The sequence below is a fragment of the Somniosus microcephalus genome, unplaced genomic scaffold (assembly GCF_052327205.1).
Source record: "Somniosus microcephalus isolate GS21.2 unplaced genomic scaffold, FLI_Smic_1.0 unresolved_chr6, whole genome shotgun sequence".
Taxonomy (NCBI): domain Eukaryota; kingdom Metazoa; phylum Chordata; class Chondrichthyes; order Squaliformes; family Somniosidae; genus Somniosus; species Somniosus microcephalus.
Window position 1 is genome coordinate 38,273,048 of NW_028225184.1, and position 23,406 is coordinate 38,296,453.

The window sequence follows — 23,406 nt, forward strand, 5'->3', positions numbered from 1 at the left end:
TTGACCGATCCTCTTATATAATTGATCATATTTGTGTTGTATCTACTTCTCTCTGGTTTTACTGAACTGTTTGTTTCCGTTCATTATGGAGCAACAAAACAATCCCTAACTGTTCTACAATTCGCCCAACAGTTAGAGGCAAATAAACAGTTACCTCAACTCCCGGCATTTGTGCAGTACGGGTCCCAGCCGTTGGAGTCCTTCACACTGAAGGTAACAATATCCGAGATCGAGCTTTTTAATTGTATCACAGAGCCCAATGACATGAGACAGGACTGCACAGTCAATCGGGGTGAGTCGCAATCCGCTAAATCTAATTGTCTTCACAGATCCCACTGTGGTCTGAGCCAGTGCTGTATTCTGAGATTCAAACAGATAGTGGAATGTGTTCAGGAGGGTCCTTTTACCAGTTTCACTCGATGTGTTTGCAATCTGGTCTTCAATATTTTCCTTCACCCAGTCAATCACTCGGCAGGTGGTTTGATGAAGAAATGAACCCAGAAACTCCTCCAAGGGTCGAGCTGCCTGTGTGGAGGAGAGACCAGCAACAAAACGGAGAAATATCTCAAATCGCCCATCTTCCTTGCTGTGGGCTTCTCTAAGGAGTTTCAGGATGTCCCCGGGATCTGGAGTCAGGAATTGTGCGAGTGCGGCTACAAACTCTTGGATGGTGAGGTGTGGGAATGTGAACACCACGCTCTGGGCAGAATCATCTCTCTCCAAAAGTTCCATCATGAACCCAGACAGGAACTGGGAAGGTTGTAGATTGTACTTGATCAAATCTCCATTTCTAAACACAATCTTCTTCTCTGAGACTCCTGAGAATGCCATCTCACCAATCTTCAGTAACACATCTCGGGGGCTTTCAATCTCTCGGCCATGGTTTTTCAGAATATTGTGAATATAGTAGGAATATAGTTGGGTGATGGTCTTGGGAACTCGCTGCTGCTTCCTGTCTCGTTGTTTAAAGAATGGTCCCAGTGACATACCGAGGATCCAGCAGTAGGAAGGGTTGTAACTCATGGTGTACAGGATCTCGTTCTCCTCCACATGCTTGAAAACAGCTGCTGACACCGTCTGATCTTCAAAGAACTTGTTGAAGTATTCCTTCCTTTCTTCACCAACAAATCCCAGGATTTCAGCCCAGACACTGATGTGAGCCTTTTCTAATAAATGTAATGCAGTGGGGCGGCTGGTCAGTAAAACTGAACATCCTGGGAGCAGCTTGTGCTGTATTAAACTGTACACAATGTCAGAAACTTCACACCAGTCTTCAGGATCTGTGCACCTGTGCTGCGGTTCTGTACTTCTCCGATTGTCAGAAAAATCGATGCTCTCCTTGAATTCATCCAAACCATCGAATATAAACAGCAATCCCTCTGGGTTCTTCCAGAGCTCTCGCAGATTATTCCCAAAGTAAGGATACAGATCCAGTATCAGATTCCTCAGGTTTATTCTACAGGTAATAGCGTTTAAGTCCCGGAATTTAAAGCTGAAAACAAATTGGAAGTGTGGGTATATTTTCCCAGTCGCCCAGTCATAAACAATCTTTTGTACCATTGTTGTTTTTCCAATCCCTGGGACTCCGCTCACTGCTGCTGAACTCCCAGAATTGGATCGCCAGAAGATAGCCTTCATTTTCTTGATGAATCTGCCTATCCAGGAAAAACTGCTGTGGAACAATTGATCAGTTCGGATTTTCTCCAGCTCTCTCCGGAGATGTTTCTTTCTCCACTCTTCATGTTCTCGGCCTCTTGCCAGCAGTTCATGTTCTACAAGTATCCGATCTCGAACAGTAGAAATGACCGTTAGCTCAGCGTATCGATCAACCAGCTGGAAATTCATAACCTTCTCCTTTATTAGGATAGTGTTCACTCTCAGTGTTTCAGTTTGTACCCGGAGTGTTTCCTTGTGTTTCTGTTGAACACCTTTAATCAGAACAGACAGAAAGTGGTTTTTAGTATTAGTTACATATTTATGAAACGACTTCTAAATTATATTTTGCATTGCAGTGAAGATTCGTGAAACAATTAAATCATAAATTCAATAGATTCGGTGCAAAACATTACCACGCAGTGAATGGCTGTTGTTACCTGGGCGAGGATGTAAAATGGGCGCTAACGCATTAGCCACCCAATACAATCCACTTCCAATATTGCCTTCTATAATCACTAAGAAATGATTCAACTGTGCACCTGATTCGAATACTTACTAAAATAAAGATTTGGTTAAAATGTCACATTTCCCTATGATGATTATTACACAGAATTACATCGAATTGCTTAGAATATAACGCAAAAAATCAGCCCATTCAGCCCATCTCCACCATTCCGGGGTTAGTTCTCCATTCGAGCCTCCTCCCATCATTCCACATATTGCTCTAGTAGCATAATCCTTTATTTCCTTCTCCCTCATATGCTTACCTAGCTTACCTCTAAATGCATCTATACTATTCGCCTCAACTACTGCCTGTGGTAGCGAGTTTCACGTACTCACCGTTCTCTGTGTAAAGAAATTGCTCCCGAATTCCCTATTAAATGTCTTTATAATGATGACCTCTAGTTTTGTTATTTCAAAAAGTGGGATTATTCGCTCTCTATCTAATCTCTCAAAATCTTTCATAAATTTAAAGCGCTCTATTAGGTCACCCCTCAGCCTTTTCTTTACAAGATAAATGCCACCCGGCCTGTTGATCCTTTCCTGATATGTATAACCTCGCAGTTCTGGTATCATCCTTGTAAACCTTTTTGGCACCCTCTCAAATGCCTCAATATCCTTTCTATAATATAGTGACTGGAATTTTAAACAGTACTCCAAGTGTGATAAAATAATGTTCGATACAAGTTTAGCATAACTTGTCAACTTTTCAATTCTATCCCTGTAGAATTATGCCCAGTGACTGTTTTTCTTTGTAATGGCATTAATAGCCAGCGACCACACTTATAATGATTTGTGTATTTGTTCTCCCAGATTCCCATCCTCCTCTACCCCATTTTGATTCTAATTACCCAAGTACTGTGTGACCTCCATATTTTTCTTCACAAAATGTAATAACTCACAATTATCTATGTTGAAATTCATTTGGCAATTATATGCCCATTCTGAAAGTTTATTAATATCTTCTTTTAAGTTATTGCAGTCATCCACGTTATTTAATATTCACCCGCCCCACCAAGTGTGGTGTTTTGTGTAAACTTATAAATTATGTTATGATTTTAAAGTGTTAATCGTAAATCTAATTTGTGAACAACTGTGAGCCCAGCACTGATCCTTGTAGGACCCCACGTTCAGCCACTCTGTGTAGCTAACTGTTACCTGCAGTCATTGTTTTCTGTCTTGCAGGAGCTTGCTGTTCAGTCTGATGCTTATCCCTTGACTCCGTATTCTCTGCCCTTATTCATTGATCTGTATATGTGGTATCTTATCGAAGGCCTTTTGGCAAGCTAGATAAATTACATCTACTACATTAACCTCGTCTACTCTCGCTGTTATCTTTTCAAAGAATTCAGTGAGATTGGTCAAGCAAGAATTTCCATTTTGAAATCCAGGCTGTTATTATGTTTTTGGTTTCTACATTCTATTTTCTCCCTTATTTGGGATTCCATTATCTTCCCTATAAGCGATGTCAAGTTGACTGGTCTATAGTCTCCTGGAGATGTTCTGCCTCCCTTCTTCAATGTAGATATAACATTAGTTATCTACCAGTACTCTAGCACTACAACTTTCTCTAAATAATTATTAAATAGGTATAATAGTACCTCAGCTATCTCGCCTGTAGAGACTTTATAATACACAGATGCAATTCGTCCAGACCAGGCGTTTGATTCTCCTTGAGTTAGATTAATTTAAGAAGATAAGTCATAAGAGCTGGAATAGGGCATACAGACTTTTGAGCATGTTCCAACATTCACAACGATCATGCCTGAAATTCTACATCAACTCCACTTGCCCGCCCTATCCACATATGCCTTGATTCCCTTTGTGCCAGAAATCTACCTATCGCAGCCTTGAGTATATTAGGCGACTGAGCATCCACAGCCCATTGAATTAGAATTCCTAAGATTCACAACTCTCTAATGAAGACATTCTCCTCATTTCAGTCTTAATTGGCCGAGCCCTTATTCTGAGACTATGCCCCCTAGTTTTAGACACTCCAGCCAGGGGAAAATAACTCTCAGCATATAGCTTGTCAAGCCCTCTATGCAGGTTATACGTTTGCTTGAGGTCATCGCTCATTCTTCTAAAATTCAGATACTATATGCCTATTCTGCACAATATTTCGTTGTAAGACAGCCCTTTGATCCCAGGAATCAATTTAGTCAATCTAGCAACCCTCCAAGGCAAGTTTATCCTTTCTTAGGTAAGTAGAACGAAACTGTACTCAGTACTCCTATTTTATTATATAAACGGTTATATAAATTCTAATATTGTCTCCTGATGTCATGTACCCCTGACACTTCTCTCGAGTAATTACTGAAGATATTTAATTATTCAATAATTCTGCTATGCCGATAATATAGATCCTGAACTGTACTATAGACATCTCACGATTCTGGTTATATGGAAGCTTTGGCATCTAGTGAAGTGTTGTCCAAATAAATATCCCTGAGTATCCATTGGTGTTACCCACATGCACTATTTTTAGTAGCAAATGCCGTATGCCACAACATAGACAAATGTGCTTCCCCTGTATATTTACATAACAATCATCTACCACCATTCATTGCAAAACTTTGCAGTCTCTGGGGACAATTTTGGCTTTGGGCGATGGTGTAAATTGGGTGACTTAGAATGAGCTGCACATTATACACCATGTCCGTTTCCAATTACCTCGTGCAATGGGCAATCAGTTCGATATCCTCTACTTTACAGTGCCGCCCAAAATTGAAGCCATTCCCTCTCATTGTCATCAAACTTGCACCATTGGATTGCTGCCATCAATTTCTCATCACATCACTGCGGCTTCTAGGCATTTGACCAGCAGTTGCCAGCGCTGCTTTGACTGCAGCAGGGTAGTTGCTGAGAATATTGTCTCGCACAACGAGACCCACCAGATCTGTCTTGCTCTCCATCAATGCGAGGCTGCTTTTCCTCCACCATAATGCGCCCTGGTGGAGTTCCTAATTCTTGGATAGTCTTGCATTCCTCTGCTGTCTGTAGCGGTACTCCAATTGGTTAAGCTGACCATGATGACAGCTCCCCTCTCCATACAATGTAAATGAAGTTTTCATGTTGCTGTAGACTGGCGTTTTCTCCCATATAAGAAACTATTTTAGTTATACGCACCCACGGGCGTAAAGCCTACACCACGATCAAAATATTCTGATAGGCTGCTTTTCTTCTCACCACCTTTGCCTACATTCCACAGAACGGGTTAAATTAGTCATGCATAAACCGTGTTACTGTGAGGACGGTGTCTCACTTTTTATTGATCAATCAGAATGAAATGTTCCACTTGTGGCTTGTGGGTAATGTACTGAACAATTCTGCTCTAGGGATGAACGTAGGAATGCTCCAGTTTTATAACTTTCTGAAGGAATAGAAAATACATTTTTGGGTGTCACAGGGAAAGGGAATACGGTAAATGTACAGGAGTTCCATCATTACTGTACAGGCCTTCGGCAGGCAAACTGGGATATGATGTTTACTGGGTGACGTACAGAATGAGAATGTGCAGAAGTTACACTGTTATTGTATCAGGTGTTTAGGTTAGTTATCTGGGGTATGGTGTGCAATTAGAGTCCATTGATTGCAGCAAGAATGTTATTTGCATTATCTTTACAGAAGGGAATAATAAGATAATATATATCTGAACTTTAGGCTGAGAAAAGGGCGAGGGTGTTGGATTTCTTTCTTTTGCAAGGGTGCATTGAAAAAAATGGAATGGAATTCACAACATTAATGCATGGTAATAGTGGGCAGCATGGTGGCATAGTGGTTAGCACTGTTGCCTCACAGCGCCAGGGACCCAGGTTCGAATCCGGCCTCGGGTGACTGTCTGTGTGGAGTTTGCACATTCTCCCCGTGTTTGCGTGGGTTTTCTCCGGGTGCTGCGGTTTCCTCCCACCGTCCAAAGATGTGCGGGTTAGGATGATTGGCTATGATAAATTGACCCTTAGTGTTAGGGGGATTAAATACGTGGGGTTACGGGGATAGGGTGGGATATGTGTTGGTGTAGGGGTTTCCGGGGATCGGGTGGGATATGTGTCAGTGCAGGCTCGATGGGCCGAAATGGCCTCTATCTGCACTGTGGGGTTTCTGTGATTCTGTGATAATAGATAAAACTGAGAACGAATCCAGGACTATGACGGAAAGCATGATTGGATTTTACACCAAAGGAGCGGGGAAACCAGTTACCAGGGAAGGATTAATGAAAAGCTCATATAATCAGGGTCAAGAGACAATTGGGAGTCTTTTTATTTTAATTGCGGGGCGAAAAACAGGCGATAACGGTTAGAAAACCCGTTTTGCAACTCGCTCGACTTTCATTTCAACGTCGTATTGAAGCTTTCTTTGTAAAATGTAATTTTGGAAATTAAAAAAATCTGTGGATTGGGTAAAAACAAACTCCAGAGTTAAGTACTATTCTCTGTGCCCACGCTGTCTGTTTAACTGCCACTCACAAATACCATTGTCCACACATAAATGTCCGATTATATGCTAATCAATGCAACTAAACATATAGCATGCAACAATTGCAGACGGCTATTTCTGTGCTTTGCAGTAATAATATTTATTTTTAAATTTTCTGCCTCGTTCTCCATAGGTGATCCACTATAGAATTCCAGGGCTACATCTGTCCCCTTCCCATCCACAAATTTGATTCAAGTTACTGTTTTTAAAGTGGAAAGTTAAAATGTCTATGCGGCATATGGTTTATATCCTGCCGGTGAGTATGTGCAATCACAGAGTATCCGGATCCTGCCAGGTGTGTATGGGGGTTCCCAGTTTATCAGGAAACAGCCAGGTGTGTATGGAGTTTCACATATGTATCGCGATCCTGCCAGGTATGTGTGGGGTTTCACAGTATCTCAGGATCCTGCTAGGAGTGTACAGAGTTTCACATTGTATCGGGATCCTGCCACGTGTCTATGGGGTTTCACAGTATATCAGGAACCTGCCAGGTGTGTATGGGGTTTCACAGACTATCAGGATCCTGCCAGTTGTTTAAGGGGTTCCACAGTGTATCAGGTTTCCGACAGGTGTGTATGGGGTTTCACATTGAATCAGGAACCTGCCAGGTGGGTATGGGGTTTCACAGTGTATCAAGATCCTACCGGATATGTATGGGGTTTCACATTGAATCAGGATCCTGCCAGATGTGTATGCGGTTTCACGGTGTATCAGCGTCCTGCCAGGTGTGTATGGGGTTTCAGTGTATCAGGATCCGGCCAGGTGTGCATGCGGTTTCACTGTATATCAGGATCCTGCCAGATGTGTATGGAGTTTCGCATTGTATCGGGATCCTGCCTGGTGTGTATCGGATTTCACAGTGTATCGGGATACTTCCAGTTTTGTATGGGGTTTCACAGTGTATCAGGATCCTGCCAGGTGTGTATGGGGTTTCACAGTGTATCAGGAACCTGCCAGGTGTGTGTGGTGTTTCACAGTGTATCAGGAGCCTGCCAGGTGTATGTGGGGTTTCACAGTGCATCATGATCCTGCCAGGTGTGTATGGGGTTTCACAGAGTATTTGGATCCTGCCAGGTGTGTATGGGGATTCACAGTGTATCAGGGTCCTGCCAGGTGTGTATGGGGTTTCACTCTATTAGGATCCTGCCAGGTGTGTATGCGGTTTCACAGTGTATCAGGATTCTACTAGGTTTGTGTGGGGTTCCACAGTGTATCAGTATCCTGCCAGGTGTGTATTGGGTGACACAGTGTAACTGGATCCTGCCTGTTGTATATGGGGTATCACAGTGTATCAGAATCCTGTCTGATGTGTATGGGGTAACAAGGTGTATCAGGATCCGGTCAGGTTTGCATGGGGATTCACAGCGCATCAGGATTATGCCAGGATGTGTATGGGGCTTCACATTGTATCAGAATCATGCCAGGTGTGCTTGGGGTATCACAGTGTATCAGGATCCAGCCAGGTGTGTATAGAGTTTCACAGTGTAGCAGGATACAGCCAGGTTTGCATGGGGTGTCACAGTGTATCAGCATCCTGCCAGGTGTGTAGGGGTATCACAGCATATCAGGATCCTGCCAGTTGTGGATGGGGTTTTCCAGTGTATCAGGATCCTGCCAGGTGTGTATGGGGTTTCACAGTGTATCAGGATCCTGCCAGTTGTGGATGGGGTTTTACAATGTATCAGGATCCTGCCAGGTGTGTATGGGGTTTCACAGTGTATCAGGATCCTGACAGTTGTGTTTGGGGTTTCACATTGTGTCTGGATCCTGCCAGATTTGTCTGTGCTTTCACACGTTATTAGGATCCTGCCATGTTTGTACACATTTGACAGTGTATCAGGATCCTGCCAGGTATGTATGGGGTTTCAAAGAATATCAGGATACTGAAATTGTGTGTATGGGGTTTCGCAGTATATCAGGATCCTGCCAGTAATATATGGGGTTTAACACTAAATCAATTCCGGCCTTGTGTCTATGGGGTTCCACCGTCTATCAGGAACCTGCCAGGTGTGTATGAGGTTTCACAGTGCATCAGGAACCTGCCAGGAGTTTATGGGGTTTAAGAGTGTATCAGGATCCTGCCAGGTGTGTATGGGATTTCACAGTGTATCAGAAACCTGCCAGGGGTGTATGGGGTTTCAGAGTGTATCAGTTTCCTGCCAGGTGTGTGTGGGTTTTCACAGTGTATCAGGATCCTGCCAGGTGTGTATGTGGTTTCACAGTGTATCAGGAATCTGCCAGGTGTGTATGGGGTTTCACGGTGCATCAGGTTCCTGCCAGGTGTGTATGGGGTTTCACAGTGTATCAGGATCCTGCCAGGTGTGTATGGGGTTTCACAGTGTATCAGGATCCTGCCAGGTGTGTATGGGGTTTCACAGTTTATCGGGATCCTGCCAGGTGTGAATGGGGTTTCACAGTGTATCAGGATCCTGATAGATGTGTATGAGGTTTCGCTGTGCATCAGGATCCTGCCAGGTGAGTATGGGGTTTCACAGTGCATCAGGATCTTGCCAGTTGTTAATGGGGTTTCACAGTGTATCATGATCCTGCCAGGTGTGTATGGTGTTTCAAAGTGTATCAGGATCCTGCCAGGTGTGTATGGGCTTTCACAGTTTATCAGGGTCCTGCCAGGTGTGTATGGGTTTTCAGTGTATCAGGATCCTGCCAAGTGTGAATGGGGTTTCACAGTGTATCAGCATCCTACCAGGTGTGTATGGGGTTTCAGTATTTCAGAAACCTGCCAGGTGTGTATTGGGTTTCAGAGTGTATCAGGATCCTGCCAGGTGTGTATGGGGTTTCACAGAGTATCAGGATCCTGCCAGGTGTGTATGGGGTTTCACAGTGTATCCGGATCCTGCCAGGTGTGTATGGGGTTTCACAGAGTATCAGGATTCTGCCAGGTGTGTATGGGGTTTTACAGTGTATCAGGCTCCTGCCTGGTGTATATGGGGTTTCAAAGTGTATATGGTTCCTGACAGGTGTGTATGGAGTTTCACAGTGTATCAGGATCCTGCCAGGAGTGTATGGGGTTTCACTGTAAATCAATTACTGCCAGGTGTGTATGGGGCTTCACAGAGCATCAGGACCCTTTCAGGTGTGTTTGTGGATTCACAGTGTGTCAGGACCTGCCAGGTGTGTATGGGGTTCCACAGTTAATCAATTCCTGCCAGGTGTGTATGCGTTTTCACAGTGTATCAGGATCTTACCAGGTGTGTATCGGGCTTCACAGTGTATCAGGATCCTGCCAGGTGTGTTTGGGGTTTCACATTGTATCAGGATGCTGACATGTGTCTGTGGTGTTTCCCATTCTGTCTGGATCCTGCCAGGTTTATATGGGGTTTCACAGTTTAACAGGTTCCTGCCAGGTGCTATGGGGTTTCTCGGTATATCAGGATCCTGCCAGGTGTGTTTGTGGTTTCACAATGTATCAGGCCATGCCTTGTGTGTATGGGGTTTCACAGTGTCTCAGGATCCAGCCATTAATATATGGGGTTTCACAGTAAATCAGTTCCTGCCTTATCACTGTGGGGTTCCACCGTCTATCAAGATCCTTCCAGGTTTTTATGGGTTTCACAGTGTATCAGAATCCTGCCGTGTGTGTGTGGGGTTTCACAATGTAATCATGATCCTGCCAGGTGTGTATGACGTTTCACATTGAATCAGGATCCTGCCAGGTGTGTATGGGGTTTCACTGTATTTCAGGATCCTGCGATGTGTGTATGGGGTTTCACAGTGTATCAGGATTCTGCCAGGTCTGTTTGGGGGTTCACAGTGTATGAGGCTCCTTCCAGGTGTGTATGGGGTTTCACAGTGTATCAGGATTCTGCCAGGTATGTATGGGTATTCACAGTGTATCAGGGTTCTGCCAGGTGTGTGGGGGGTTTACAGTGTATCAGGAACCTGCCAGCTGTGTATGGGCTTTCAAAGTTTAACAGGATCCTGCCAGGTGTTTATGGGGCTTCAGATTGTATTAGGGTCCTGCCAGGTGTAATGTGGGTTTTCTCAGTGTATCAGGATCCTGCCAGGTGTGTATATGGTTTCACAGTGTATCAGGATCCTGCCAGGTGTGTATGGGGTTTCCAAGTGTATCAGGATGCTGCCAGGTGTGTATGGGGTTGCACTGTGTATCAGGATCCTGCCAGGTGTGTATGGGGTTTCTCGGTATATCAGGATCCTGCCAGGTGTGTTTGTAGTTTCACAATGTATCAGGCCATGCCTTGTCTGTTTGGGGATTCACAGTGTCTCAGGATCCAGCCATTAATGTATGTGGTTTCACAGTAAATCAATTCCTGCCTTATCTCTGTCGGGTTCTACCGTCTATCAAGATCCTTCCAGGTTTTTATGGGTTTCACGGTGCATCAGAATCCTACCATGTGTGTGTGGGGTTCCACAATGTAATCATCAACCTGCCAGGTGTGTATGGCGTTTCACATTGAATCAGGATCCTGCCAGATGTGTATGGGGTTTCACAGTATTTCAGTATCCTGCGATGTGTGTATGGGGTTTCACAGCGTATCAGGATCCTGCCAGGTCTGTTTGGGGGTTCACAGTGTATGAGGATCCTTCCAGGTGTGTATGGGGTTTCACAGTGTATCAGGGTTCTGCCAGGTGTGTGGTGGTTTTTACAGTGTATCAGGATCCTGCCAGGTGTGTATGGGCTTTCACAGTTTAACAGGATCCTGCCAGGTGTTTATGGGGTTTCAGATTGTATTAGGATCCTGCCAGGTGTAATGTGGGTTTTCTCAGCGTATCAGGATCCTGCCAGGTGTGTATGTGGTTTCACAGTGTATCAGGATCCTGCCAGGTGTGTATGGGGTTTCCAAGTATATCAGGATCCTGCCAGGTGTGTATGCGGTTTGACAGTGTATCAGGATCCTGCCAGGTGTGTATGGGGTTTCACAGTGTATCAGGTTCCTGCCAGGGGTGTATGGGGTTTCACAGTACATCAGGATCCTGCCAGGTGTATTTCTGGTTTCACAATGTATCAGGCCATGTCTTCTGTGTATGGGGTATCACAGTGAATCAGGATCCTGCCAGTAATGTGAGGGGTTTCATATTAATCAATTCCTTACGTGTGTCTAAGGGGTTCCACTGTCTATCAGGATCCTGCCAGTTGTGTGTGGGGTTTCACAGTGTATCAGGATCCTGCCAGGTGTATGTGGGGTTTCACAGTGTTTCAGGATCCTGCCAGGTGTGTATGGGGTTTTACAGTGTATCAGGATCCTGCCAGGAGTGTATGTGGTTTCACAGTATAACAGGATACTGCCATGTGTGTATGGGGTTTCACAGTTTATCAGGATCATGCCAGGTGTGTTTGGGGGTTCACAGTGTATCAGGATCCTGCCAGGTGTGTATGGGGGTTCACACTGTATCCGGAACCTGCCAGTTGTTTATGCGGTTTCACGGTGTATCATAATCCATCCAGGTGTGTATGGGGATTTACAGTGTATCAGGGTCCTGCCAGGTGTATGGGGTTCACCATGTATCAGGGTCTGTCCAGGTGTGTATGGGGTTTCACAGTGTAACAGGTCCTGCCAGGTGTGTATGTGGTTTCGCACTGTGTCAGGAGCCTGCCAGGTGTGTATGCGGTTTTTACAGTGTACCAGGATCCTGCCAGGTTTGTATGGGGTTTCACAGACTATCTGGATCCTGCCAGATGTGTATGTGGTTTCACAGTGTATCAAGAACCTGCCATGTGTGTATAGGGTTTCACAGTGTTTCAGGATCATGCCAGGCGTTTATGGGGTTTCACAGTGTATCAGGATCCTGCCAGTTGTGTATGGAATTTCATTGTGTATCAGGATCCTGCCAGGTGTGTATGGGTTTTCGCAGTGTTTCTGGTACCGGCCAAGTGTGTATGGGGTTTCACAGTATATCAGGATCCTGCCAGGTGTATTTGTTGTTTCACAATGTATCAGGCCATGCCTTCTGTGTTTGGGGTTTCACAGTGCATCAGGATCCTGCCAGTAATGTAACGGGTTTCACAGCAATCAATTCATTACGGGAGTCTAATGGGTTCCACAGTCTATCAGGATCCTGCCAGTTGTGTATGGGTTTTCACAGTTTATCAGGATCCCGCGAGATGTATGTGGGGTTTCACAGTGTTTCAGGATCCTCCCAGGTGTGTATGGGGCTTTACAGTTTATCAGGATCTTGCCAGGTGTGTATGGTGGTTCACAGTGTATCAGGAACCTGCCAGGTGTTTATGCAGTTTCACAGTGTACCAGGATCCTGCCAGGTGTGTATGGGGATTCAGAGTGTGTCAGGGTCCTGCCAAGTGTGTGTGGGGTTTCACAGTGTATCAGGATCTGGCCAGGTGTGTATGGGGTTTCAGAGTGTAACAGGATCCTGCCAGGTGTGTATGGGGTTTCGCACTCTGTCAGGATCCTTCCAGGTGTATATGCGGTTTCACAGTGTATCAGGATCCTGCCAGGTTTGTATGGGGTTTCGCAGTCTATCAGGATCCTGCCAGATGTATATGTGGTTTCCCAGTGTATCAGGATCCTGCCTGGTGTGTGTAGGGTTTCACAGTGTTTCAGGATCCTGCCAGTCGTGTATGGGGTTTCACAGTGTATCAGGATCCTTCCAGTTGTGTATAGGGTTTCACTGTGTATCAGAATACTGCCAGGTGTGTGTGGGATTTCGCTGTGCATCTGGTACCTGCCAGGTGTGTATGGGGTTTCACAGGATATCAGGATCCTGCCAGGTGTATTTGTGGTTTCACAATGTATCAGGCCATGACTTGTCTGTATGGGGTTTCACAGTGCATCAGGATCCTGACAGTATGTATGGGGTTTCACAGTATATCAGGATCCTGCCATGTGTGTACGGGGTTTCACAGTGTATCAGGATCCTGCCAGGTGTTTTGGGGGGTTCACTGTGTATCAGGAACCTGCCAGGTGTGTATGGGTTTTCACAGTGTATCAGGATCCTTCCAGGTTTGTATGCGATTTCACAGTGTATCAGGATCTTGCCAGGTGTGTATGGGGTTCCACAGTGTATCGGGGTCCTGCCAGGTGTGTTTAGGGTTTCCAAGTTTATCAGGATCCTTCCAGGTGTGTATGCGGTTTCACAGTGTATCAGCATCCTGTCAGGTGTGTATGGTGTTTCACAGTGTATCAGGAACCTGCCAGGTGTGTATGGGGTTTCACAGTGAATCATGTTCCTGCCAGTGATGTATGGGGTTTCACAATACATCAGGATCCTGCCAGGTGTATTTGTGGTTTCACAATGTATCAAGCCATGCCTTGTGTGTATGGTGTTTCACAGTGAATCAGGATCCTGCCAGTAATGCATGCGGTTTCACAGTAAATCAATTACTGCCTTGTGTCGATGGGGTTCCACCGTCTATCACGATGCTGCCAGGTGTGTATGGGTTTTCACAGTGTATCCGGGTCCTGCCAGGTGTGTGTGGGGTTTCAAAGTGTACCAGGATCCTGCCTGGTGTATATGGGCTTTCGCAGTTTAACAGCATCCTGTTAGGTGTGTATGAGTTTTCACAGTGTTTCAGGAACCTGCCAGGTGTGTATGGGGTTTCACAGTGTATCAGGATCCTGCCAGGTGTGTTTGGGGTTTCCAAGTGTATCAGGATCCTGCCAGGTGTGTATGGGGTTTCCAAGTGTATCAGGATCCTGCCAGGTGTGTGTGGGTTTCACAGTGTATCAGGGTGCTGCCAGGTGTTTATGAGGTTTCACAGTGTATCAGGATCCTGCCAGCTGTGTATGGGGTTTCACATTTTATGAGGATCCTTCCAGGTGTATATGGGGTTTCACAGTGTATCAGGATCCTGCCAGGGGTATATGGGTATTCACAGTGTATCAGGGTTCTGCCAGGTGTGTGGGGGGATTTACAGTCTATCAGGATCCTGCCAGGTGTGTATGGGCTTTCACAGTTTAACAGGATCCTGCCAGGTGTTTATGGGGTTTCAGATTGTATTAGGATCCTGCCAGGTGTAATGTGGGTTTTCTCAGTGTATCAGGATCCTGCCAGGTGTGTATGTGGTTTCAGAGTGTATCAGGAACCTGCCAGGTGTGTATGGGGTTTCCAAGTGTATCAGGATCCTGCCAGGTGTGTATGCGGTTTGACAGTGTATCAGGATGCTGCCAGGTGTGTATGGGGTTTCACTGTGTATCAGGATCCTGCCAGGTGTGTCTGGGGTTTCACAGTGTATCAGGTTCCTGCCAGGTGTGTATGGGGATTCACAGTTTATCAGGGTCCTGCCAGGTGTATTTGTGGTTTGACAATGTATCAGACCATCCCTTGTGTGTATGGTGTTTCACAGTGTATCAGGATCCTGCCAGTAATGTATGTGGTTTCACAGTAAATCAATTACTGCCTTGTGTCTATGGTATTCCACCATCTATCACGATCCTGCCAGGTGTGTATGGGAGTTCACAGTATATCCGGGTCCTGCCAGGTGTAAGTGGGGTTTCACAGTGTATCAGGATCCTGCCAGGTGTGCATGGGCTTTCACAGTGTATCAGGATCCTGTCAGGTGTGTATGGGGTTTCAGAGTGTATCAGGATCCTGCCAGGTGTGTGTGGGTTTCACAGTGTATCAGGATGCTGCCAGGTGTGTATGGGGTTTCACAGTGTATCAGGATGCTGCCAGGTGTGTATGGTGTTTCACGGTGTATCAGGTACTTGCCAGGTGTGTATGTGGTTTCACAGTTTATCAGGATCCTGCCAGGTGTGTATGGGGTTTCAGTGTATCAGGATGCTGCCAGGTGTGTGTGGGGTTTCACTGTGTATCAGGATCCTGCCAGGTGTGTCTGGGGTTTCAGTGTATCAGGATGCTGCCAGGTGTGTGTGGGGTTTCACTGTGTATCAGGATCCTGCCAGGTGTGTCTGGGGTTTCACAGTGTATCAGGTTCCTGCCAGGGGTGTATGGGGTTTCACAGTACATCAGGATCCTGCCAGGTGTATTTCTGGTTTCACAATGTATCAGGCCATGTCTTCTGTGTATGGGGTATCACAGTGAATCAGGATCCTGCCAGTAATGTAAGGGGTTTCACATTAATCAATTCCTTACGTGTGTCTAAGGGGTTCCACAGTCTATCAGGATCCTACCATTTGTGTATGGGGTTTCACAGTGTATCAGGATCCTGCCAGGTGTATGTGGGGTTTCACAGTGTTTCAGGATCCTGCCAGGTGTGTATGGGGTTTTACAGTGTATCAGGATCCTGCCAGGAGTTTATGTGGTTTCACAGTATAACAGGATACTGCCATGTGTGTATGGGGTTTCACAGTTTATCAGGATCTTGCCAGGTGTGTTTGGGGGTTCACAGTGTATCAGGATCCTGCCAGGTGTGTATGGGGATTCACAGTTTATCAGGAACCTGCCAGGTGTTTATGCGGTTTCACGGTGTATCAGGATCCTGCCAGGTGTGTATGGGGATTCACAGTTTATCAGGGTCCTGCCAGGTGTATTTGTGGTTTGAAAATGTATCAGACCATCCCTTGTGTGTATGGTGTTTCACAGTGTATCAGGATCCTGCCAGTAATGTATGTGGTTTTACAGTAAATCAATTACTGCCTTGTGTCTATGGTGTTCCACCATCTATCACGATCCTGCCAGGTGTGTATGGGAGTTCACAGTATATCCGGGTCCTGCCAGGTGTAAGTGGGGTTTCACAGTGTATCAGGATCCTGCCAGGTGTGCATGGGCTTTCACAGTTTAACAGCATCCTGTCAGGTGTGTATGGGGTTTCAGAGTGTATCAGGATCCTGCCAGGTGTGTGTGGGTTTCACAGTGTATCAGGATGCTGCCAGGTGTGCATGGGGTTTCACAGTGTATCAGGATGCTGCCAGGTGTTTATGGGGTTTCAGAGTGTATCAGGATCCTGCCAGGTGTGCATGGGCTTTCACAGTTTAACAGCATCCTGTCAGGTGTGTATGGGGTTTCAGAGTGTATCAGGATCCTGCCAGGTGTGTGTGGGTTTCACAGTGTATCAGGAACCTGCCAGGTGTGCATGGGGTTTCACAGTTTATCAGGAACCTGCCAGGTGTGTATGGGGTTTCACAGTGTATCAGGATCCTGCCAGGTGTGTATGGGGTTTCACAGTGTATCAGGAACCTGCCAGGTGTGCATGGGGTTTCACAGTTTATCAGGAACCTGCCAGGTGTGTATGGGGTTTCACAGTGTATCAGGCACCTGCCAGGTGTGTATGGGATTTCACAGTTTATCAGGAACCTGCCAGGTGTGTATGGGGTTTCCAAGTGTATCAGGATCCTGCCAGGTGTGTGTGCGGTTTCACAATGTATCAGGATGCTGCCAGGTGTTTATGGGGTTTCACAGTGTAACAGGATATTGCCAGGTGTTTAAGGGGATTCGCACTGTGTCAGGATCCTGCCAGGTGTGTATGGAGTTTCACAGTATTTCAGGATCCTGCCAGGTGTGTTTGTGGTTTCACAATATATCAGGATATGCCTTGTGTGTATGGGGTTTCACATTGTATCAGGATGCTGCCAGGTGTGTATGGGATTTTACAGTGTATTAGGATCCTGCCAGGTATTTATGGGGCTTCACAGTGTATCAGGATCCTACCTGGTTTGTATTGGTTTTCAGAACTGATATGCGTGTTTTTTAATGGAAGTTAAAATGCAGCTGCAAATTTAAATAAACCTCTGAACACGATGTGCAATCGAACTTCCATCCGTGCAGTAGTTTTGGGGATTGACAAGCAATACAGCTGTTTAACCCAACCCCCTGAACGTCTGATACCGATTATCCATCAATCTTTAGACAAACGGATATGGGCACACTTTCAGAATTAATATAAATTGTATAAAATGCCAAGTGCGTCACTTACCCTTCAGATGTTCGCCAACTTCAGTTAAACCTCGTGCGATATTTATGTTATCAAATTCATCAGCATCTGTTCAGATCAATTAGATTTCATGAAACCAGTTTTAATCAGTATTACAATCGTGTTTAAATATGAAATTAAACTCAGCGTGATTTTATCGTACCAAGTTCCTCCATTTCTTTCAATATTTTGTCCAACTTTGGTACCCCATGGCGCATATTCACAAAGGATTTCCACATCACCCTTCGGGCCCCAGAGCCTTTCTCCATCACTAAGTTTAGGAGAAGTTTGGAACTGTCCGCCCTGTTACCCTTCTCCACGAGCTCAGTCACTTTCTGCAATGAATAAAATTAAGATACTGAGCAGCGGAGTGAATGGCATACACTGAGAATGAGAAGGACATGATCTGCCACGTGGTGGAATTTACTATGTTTTCATGATTCTGCTGAGATAGTTAATCAGGGGCCGGTTACTCTTCCATTCTTAATATATAAATATTCTGCAAATATCTTGTTTCTGTCATTAATTATAAATAGAAGTGATGACATTAAAGTATGAATCGTTCAGCTGGGCTGTGAAGAAACATTGTTAATCTGAAATAGTGAATGTGACTAGTTTATTATAAAGTGTATCCAACACGATATCAGGGACCTCATCTGGGAAGGAACTGGGTGCTTCTGAATGAAAGCCTTTGAAACCACACTTACTGTGGGCCCAGGATCTGAATGGCCCTTCGGTATCAAAACGGTTTCTATTAACAAGTGCGAAACCAATCATGTCGACTGAATACAGCTCTAGAAAAAGGTCTAAAGCTGAAACACTTTCAACAGCAGAACAAAATGGAATGACAATGGAATATTTAAATAATGATTTTTAATTACGATCGTTGTTTTACGGTGTATTTTCAAGTGAGTACAAAATCAATCATTATTCTGTACTGAACATTGAAGTAACTGTAGAACACAATAATGATCATTGCTTTGTACTGCACATTAAACTAACTGTAGGACATAATGATCACTGCTCTGTATTGTAAATTGAATTAACTGTAGAAAACAATGATCACTGCTGTGTACTGTACATTCAACTAAATGTAGCACACAATTATCACTGCACTGTACTGTAAATTAAACTAAATGTAGGACAAAATGATCAGTGCTCTGTATGGTACATCAACCTAATTGTAGATCACAGCGATCACTGCTCTGTGATGTTAACTGAACTAACTGAATCATACAAAGATCAGTGATCTGTACTATACACTGAACTAACTGTAGAAAACAATGATCACAGCCCTGTACTGTACATTAAACTAACTGTAGAACACAATGATCACTGATCTGTACTGAACATTGAACTAACTGTAGAACACTATGATCACTGCTCTGTACTGAACATTGAATTAACTATGGGACACAATGATCACTGCTCTGTACTATACACTGAGCTAAATGTGTAACACAATGATCTCTGTTCTGTACAGTACTTTGAATTAGCTGTAGAACACAATGATCAGTGCTCTGTACTGAACATTGAACTAACTGTAGAACACTATGATCACTGCTCTGTACTGAACATTGAACTAACTATGGAACACAATGTGCACTGCTCTGTACTGAACATTGAAATAACTGTAGAAAACTATGATCACTGCTCTGTACTGAACATTGAACTAACTGTAGAACACAATGATCACTGCTCTGTACTGAACATTGAAATAACTGTAGAAAACTATGATCACTGCTCTGTACTGAACATTGAACTAACTATGGAACACAATGATCACTGCTCTGTGCTGTACACTGAGCTAAATGTAGAACACAATGATCTCTGTTCTGTACTCTACTTTGAATTAACTTTAGAACACTATGATCACTGCTCTGTCCTGCAAATTAATGTAACTGTAGTACACAATGATCACTGCTCTGTAGTGTACATTGAACAGACTGTACAACACAATTACTGCTCTGTACTGAACAATGAAAAAGCTGTAGAACACAATGATCACTGCTCTGTAGTGTATATTGAACTGACTGTACAACACAATGATCACTGCTCTGTACTGAAAAATGAAAAAGCTGTAGAACACAATGATCACTGCTGTGTACTGAACATTGAACTAACTATAGAACACAATGATCACTGCTCTGTACTGAAGAATGAACTAACTGTGGAACACAATGATCACTGCTCTGTACTGAAAATTGAATTATCTCTTGAACACAATCATCACTGCTAAGATCTGTAAAATGAACTAAATTTAGAACACGATGATCACTGCTCTGTACTGCACATTGCACTAACTGTTAAACACAATGATTAATGCTCAGTAGTGCACTTTGAACTAACAATATACTGCAATCTTCACTGCTCCGCACTGTACATTAAACTAACTGTAGAACGCAATGATCAATGCTGTTTAGTGTACATAGAACTAACTGTTGAACAAAATGATGACTGCTCTGTACTGTACATTGAACTGACTGAAAGATACAATGATCACAGCTCTGTACTATACATTGAACTAACTGTAGAGCACAACGATTACTGCCCTGAACTGTACATTGAACTAACTGTGGCAAAAATGAACACTGCTCTGTACTGAACAGTGAACTAACTGTAGAACACAATGATCACTGCTCTGTACTGAACATTGAACAACTGTAGAACACAATGATCTGTAGAAAACTCAACTAATTGTAGTACACAAAGTTCACTGCTCTGTACTGTATATTGAACTAACTGAGGAACACACGGTTCACTGCTCTGTACTGAACATTGGTCTAAGAGCAGACAACAGTGATCACTGCTCTGTGCTGAACATTGAACTGACTGTAGAACACAATGATCACTACTCTGTACTGTAAATTGAACGGACTCTTGAAAACATTCATCATTACTCTGTTATGTAAAATGATCTAACTGTAGAACAAAATGATCGCTGCTCTGTACTAAACATACAACTAACTGTAGAACACAATGATCACGGCTGTAAATTGAACGTACTCTTGAAAAACAATGATCATTACTCTGTTATGTAAAATGATCTAACTGTAGAACACAATGATCACTGCTCTATACTGCACATTGCACTAACTGCAGAACACAATGATCGCTGCTCTGTACTGAACATAGCTCTAACTGTAGTACACGATGATCACTGCGCTGTACAGTACATAGAACTAACTGTAGAACACAATGATCGCTGCTCTGTACTGATATAGAACTAACTGTAGAACACCATGATCGCTGCTCTGTACTGTACATTGAACTCACTGTAGAACACAATGATCACAGCTCTATACTGATATAGAACTAACTGTAGAACACAATGATCACTGCTGTGTACTGCACATTGAACTAACGGTAGAACACAATGATCACTGCTCTGTACTGATATAGAACTAACTATAGAACACAATGATCACTGCTCTTTACTGCACATTGCACTGACCGTAGAACACAAATATCACTGCTCTGTACTGTACATAGAACTAACTGTAGAAGACAGTGATCAATGCTGTGTAATGCACATAGAACTAACTGTAGAACACAATGGTCACTGCTCTTTATTGCACATTGCACTGACAGTAGAACACAAATATCACTGCTCTGTACTGTACATAGAACTAACTGTAGAACACAATGATCACTGCTCTTTACTTCACATTGCACTGACCGTAGAACACAAATATCACTGTTCTGTACTGTACATATAAGAGTTACTGGCCTCCTGCTCTCCTGACTGCACCAGCTGTGAAAGAAAAAGCGCGCGAAAGGTGAGCTTTTAAACTCACCAGTTACTGGCCTCCTGCTCTCCCGACTGCACTAGCTCTCTCCTGGAGCCTGGATTGGTCGGTGCCTCTGACTGCTCCCTCTCAAGCCTTGAAGCTCTCCCGCCTCGGGCTGCTCCCGCGCAGGTCCGCTGCTTCTCCGGTCTCGGTGCTGTGGGCCTCTCTGCTCTGCTGTTGATTTGGTCCCGCCTCTGCTGAACCCGCCGGTTTTAAGTGCCGCCGGTCGCGCTGCTGCTCTCCCACAGGTCCAAGCTGTCTCTCTCTCTCTCTCTCTCACACTCCCACTCTCTCTCTCTCTCTCTCACACACTCTCTCTCTTCACACACACACTCTCTCTCTCAAACTCCCAGTCTCTCTCTCTCTCTCTCACACTCCCACTCCCAGTCTCTCTCTCTCTCTCTCACACTCCCACTCCCAGTCTCTCTCTCTCTCTTTCACTCCCAGTCTCTCTCTCTCTCATACACTCCCAGTCTCTTTCTCTCTTACATTCCCAGTTTCTCTCTCTCTATCTCTCTCACACTCCCACTCTCTCTCTCACACACTCCCACTCTCTCTATCTCCCACTCCCACTCTCACTCTCTCTCTCACACTCCCACTCTCTCTCTCAGTCTCTCACACTCCCACTCTCTCTCTCTGTCTCTCACACTCCCTCTCTCTCTCTCTCTCTCACACACTCGCTCTCTCAAACTCCCAGTCTCTCTCTCTCTCTCTCACTGCCGCCTCCTGTCCTGGAACCTTTTCCACCTAGGTTAGGCTCCTGAAATAAAATAAATTGAACCTACCTTTTCAACTTCCCCTAACCCCTAAAAGGTTAGAGGAGGTGGAAGGGTGGGAGACACTACACTGTAGTGTTTCGGGTTTAGCGACAGCTCCACTTATATAAGAGTTACTGGCCTCCTGCTCTCCTGACTGCACCAGCTGTGAGAGAAAAAGCCCGCGAAAGGTGAGCTTTTAAACTCACCAGTTACTGGCCTCCTGCTCTCCCGACTGCACTAGCTCCTCTCCTGGAACCTGGATTGGTCGGTGCCTCTGACTGCTCCCTCTCAAGCCTTGAAGCTCTCCCGCCTCGGGCTGCTCCCGCGCAGGTCCGCTGCTTCTCCGGTCTCGGTGCTGTGGGCCTCTCTGCTCTGCTGTTGATTTGGTCCCGCCTCTGCTGAACCCGCCGGTTTTAAGTGCCGCCGGTCGCGCTGCTGCTCTCCCACAGGTCCAAGCTGTCTCTCTCTCTCTCTCTCTCACACTCCCACTCTCTCTCTCTCTCTCACACACTCTCTCTCTTCACACACACACTCTCTCTCTCAAACTCCCAGTCTCTCTCTCTCTCTCTCACACTTCCACTCTCTCTCTCTCTCTCACACTCCCAGTCTCTCTCTCTCACACACACTCCCAGTCACTCTTTCTCTCTCTCTCTCTCTCACACTCCCAGTCTCTCTCTCTCTCACACACTCCCACTCTCTCTCTCTCTCTCTCTCACACACACACTCCCACTCTCTCTCTCTCTCTCTCTCACACACTCCCACTCTCTCTCTGTCTCTCTCTCACACACTTCCACTCTCTCTCTCTCTCACACTCCCAGTCTCTCTCTCTCTCACTCCCAGTCTCTCTCTCTCTGACACACTCCCAGTATCTTTCTCTCTTACATTCCCAGTTTCTCTCTCTATCTCTCTCTCACTCCCAGTCTCTCTCTCTCTCTCTCACTCCCAGTCTCGCTCCCTCTCACACACTCCCAGTCTCTCTCTCTCTCACACACTCCCAGTCACTCTTTCTCTCTCTCTCTCTCTCTCACTCCCAGTCTCTCTCTCTCTCACACACTCCCACTCTCTCTCTCTCTCTCTCTCTCTCACACACACACTCCCACTCACTCTCTCTCTCTCACACACACTCCCACTCTCTCTCTCTCTCTCTCTCTCACACACACTTCCACTCTCTCTCTCTCTCACACTCCCAGTCTCTCTCTCTCACACTCCCAGTCTCTCTCTCTCTCACAAACTCCCAGTCTCTCTCTCTCTCTCACACACTCCCACTCTCCCTCTCTCTCTCACACACACTCCCAGTCTCTCTCTCTCTCACACACTCCCACTCTCTCTCTCTCTCTCACACTCTCACTCTCTCTCTCTCACACGCCTACTCTGTTCTCACAGACTCCCACTCTCTCCCTCTCACACTCCCACTCTC

At 45.1% G+C, this 23,406-nt stretch overlaps 1 protein-coding gene across 1 annotated transcript; it reads right to left on the minus strand.

Annotated features, from left to right (window-relative positions):
- Positions 1-150: 150 nt before the first annotated feature.
- On the minus strand, positions 151-17,770 carry LOC147087207 (NACHT, LRR and PYD domains-containing protein 3-like). Its single transcript, XM_085978089.1, has 3 exons — positions 17,604-17,770; positions 17,444-17,509; positions 151-1,928 (listed from the first exon to the last, which is right to left on the minus strand). Exons 1-3 carry the CDS (start codon positions 17,707-17,709, stop codon positions 151-153), a joined length of 1,950 nt encoding a protein of 649 aa, XP_085834215.1. The 5' UTR covers positions 17,710-17,770.
- Between the last annotated feature and the right edge of the window lie 5,636 nt (positions 17,771-23,406).

Bases quoted from the DNA above. Each gene is read 5' to 3' on its own strand.
- LOC147087207 (XM_085978089.1), bottom strand. From the start codon at position 17,709: ATGGAGAAAGGCTCTGGGGCCCGAAGGGTGATGTGGAAATCCTTTGTG. The intron at 17,510-17,603 runs GTACGATAAAAT...TGATCTGAACAG, and splicing joins GAAAGAAATGGAGGAACTTG to ATGCTGATGAATTTGATAAC. The intron at 1,929-17,443 runs GTAAGTGACGCA...TTCTGATTAAAG, and splicing joins AGTTGGCGAACATCTGAAGG to GTGTTCAACAGAAACACAAG.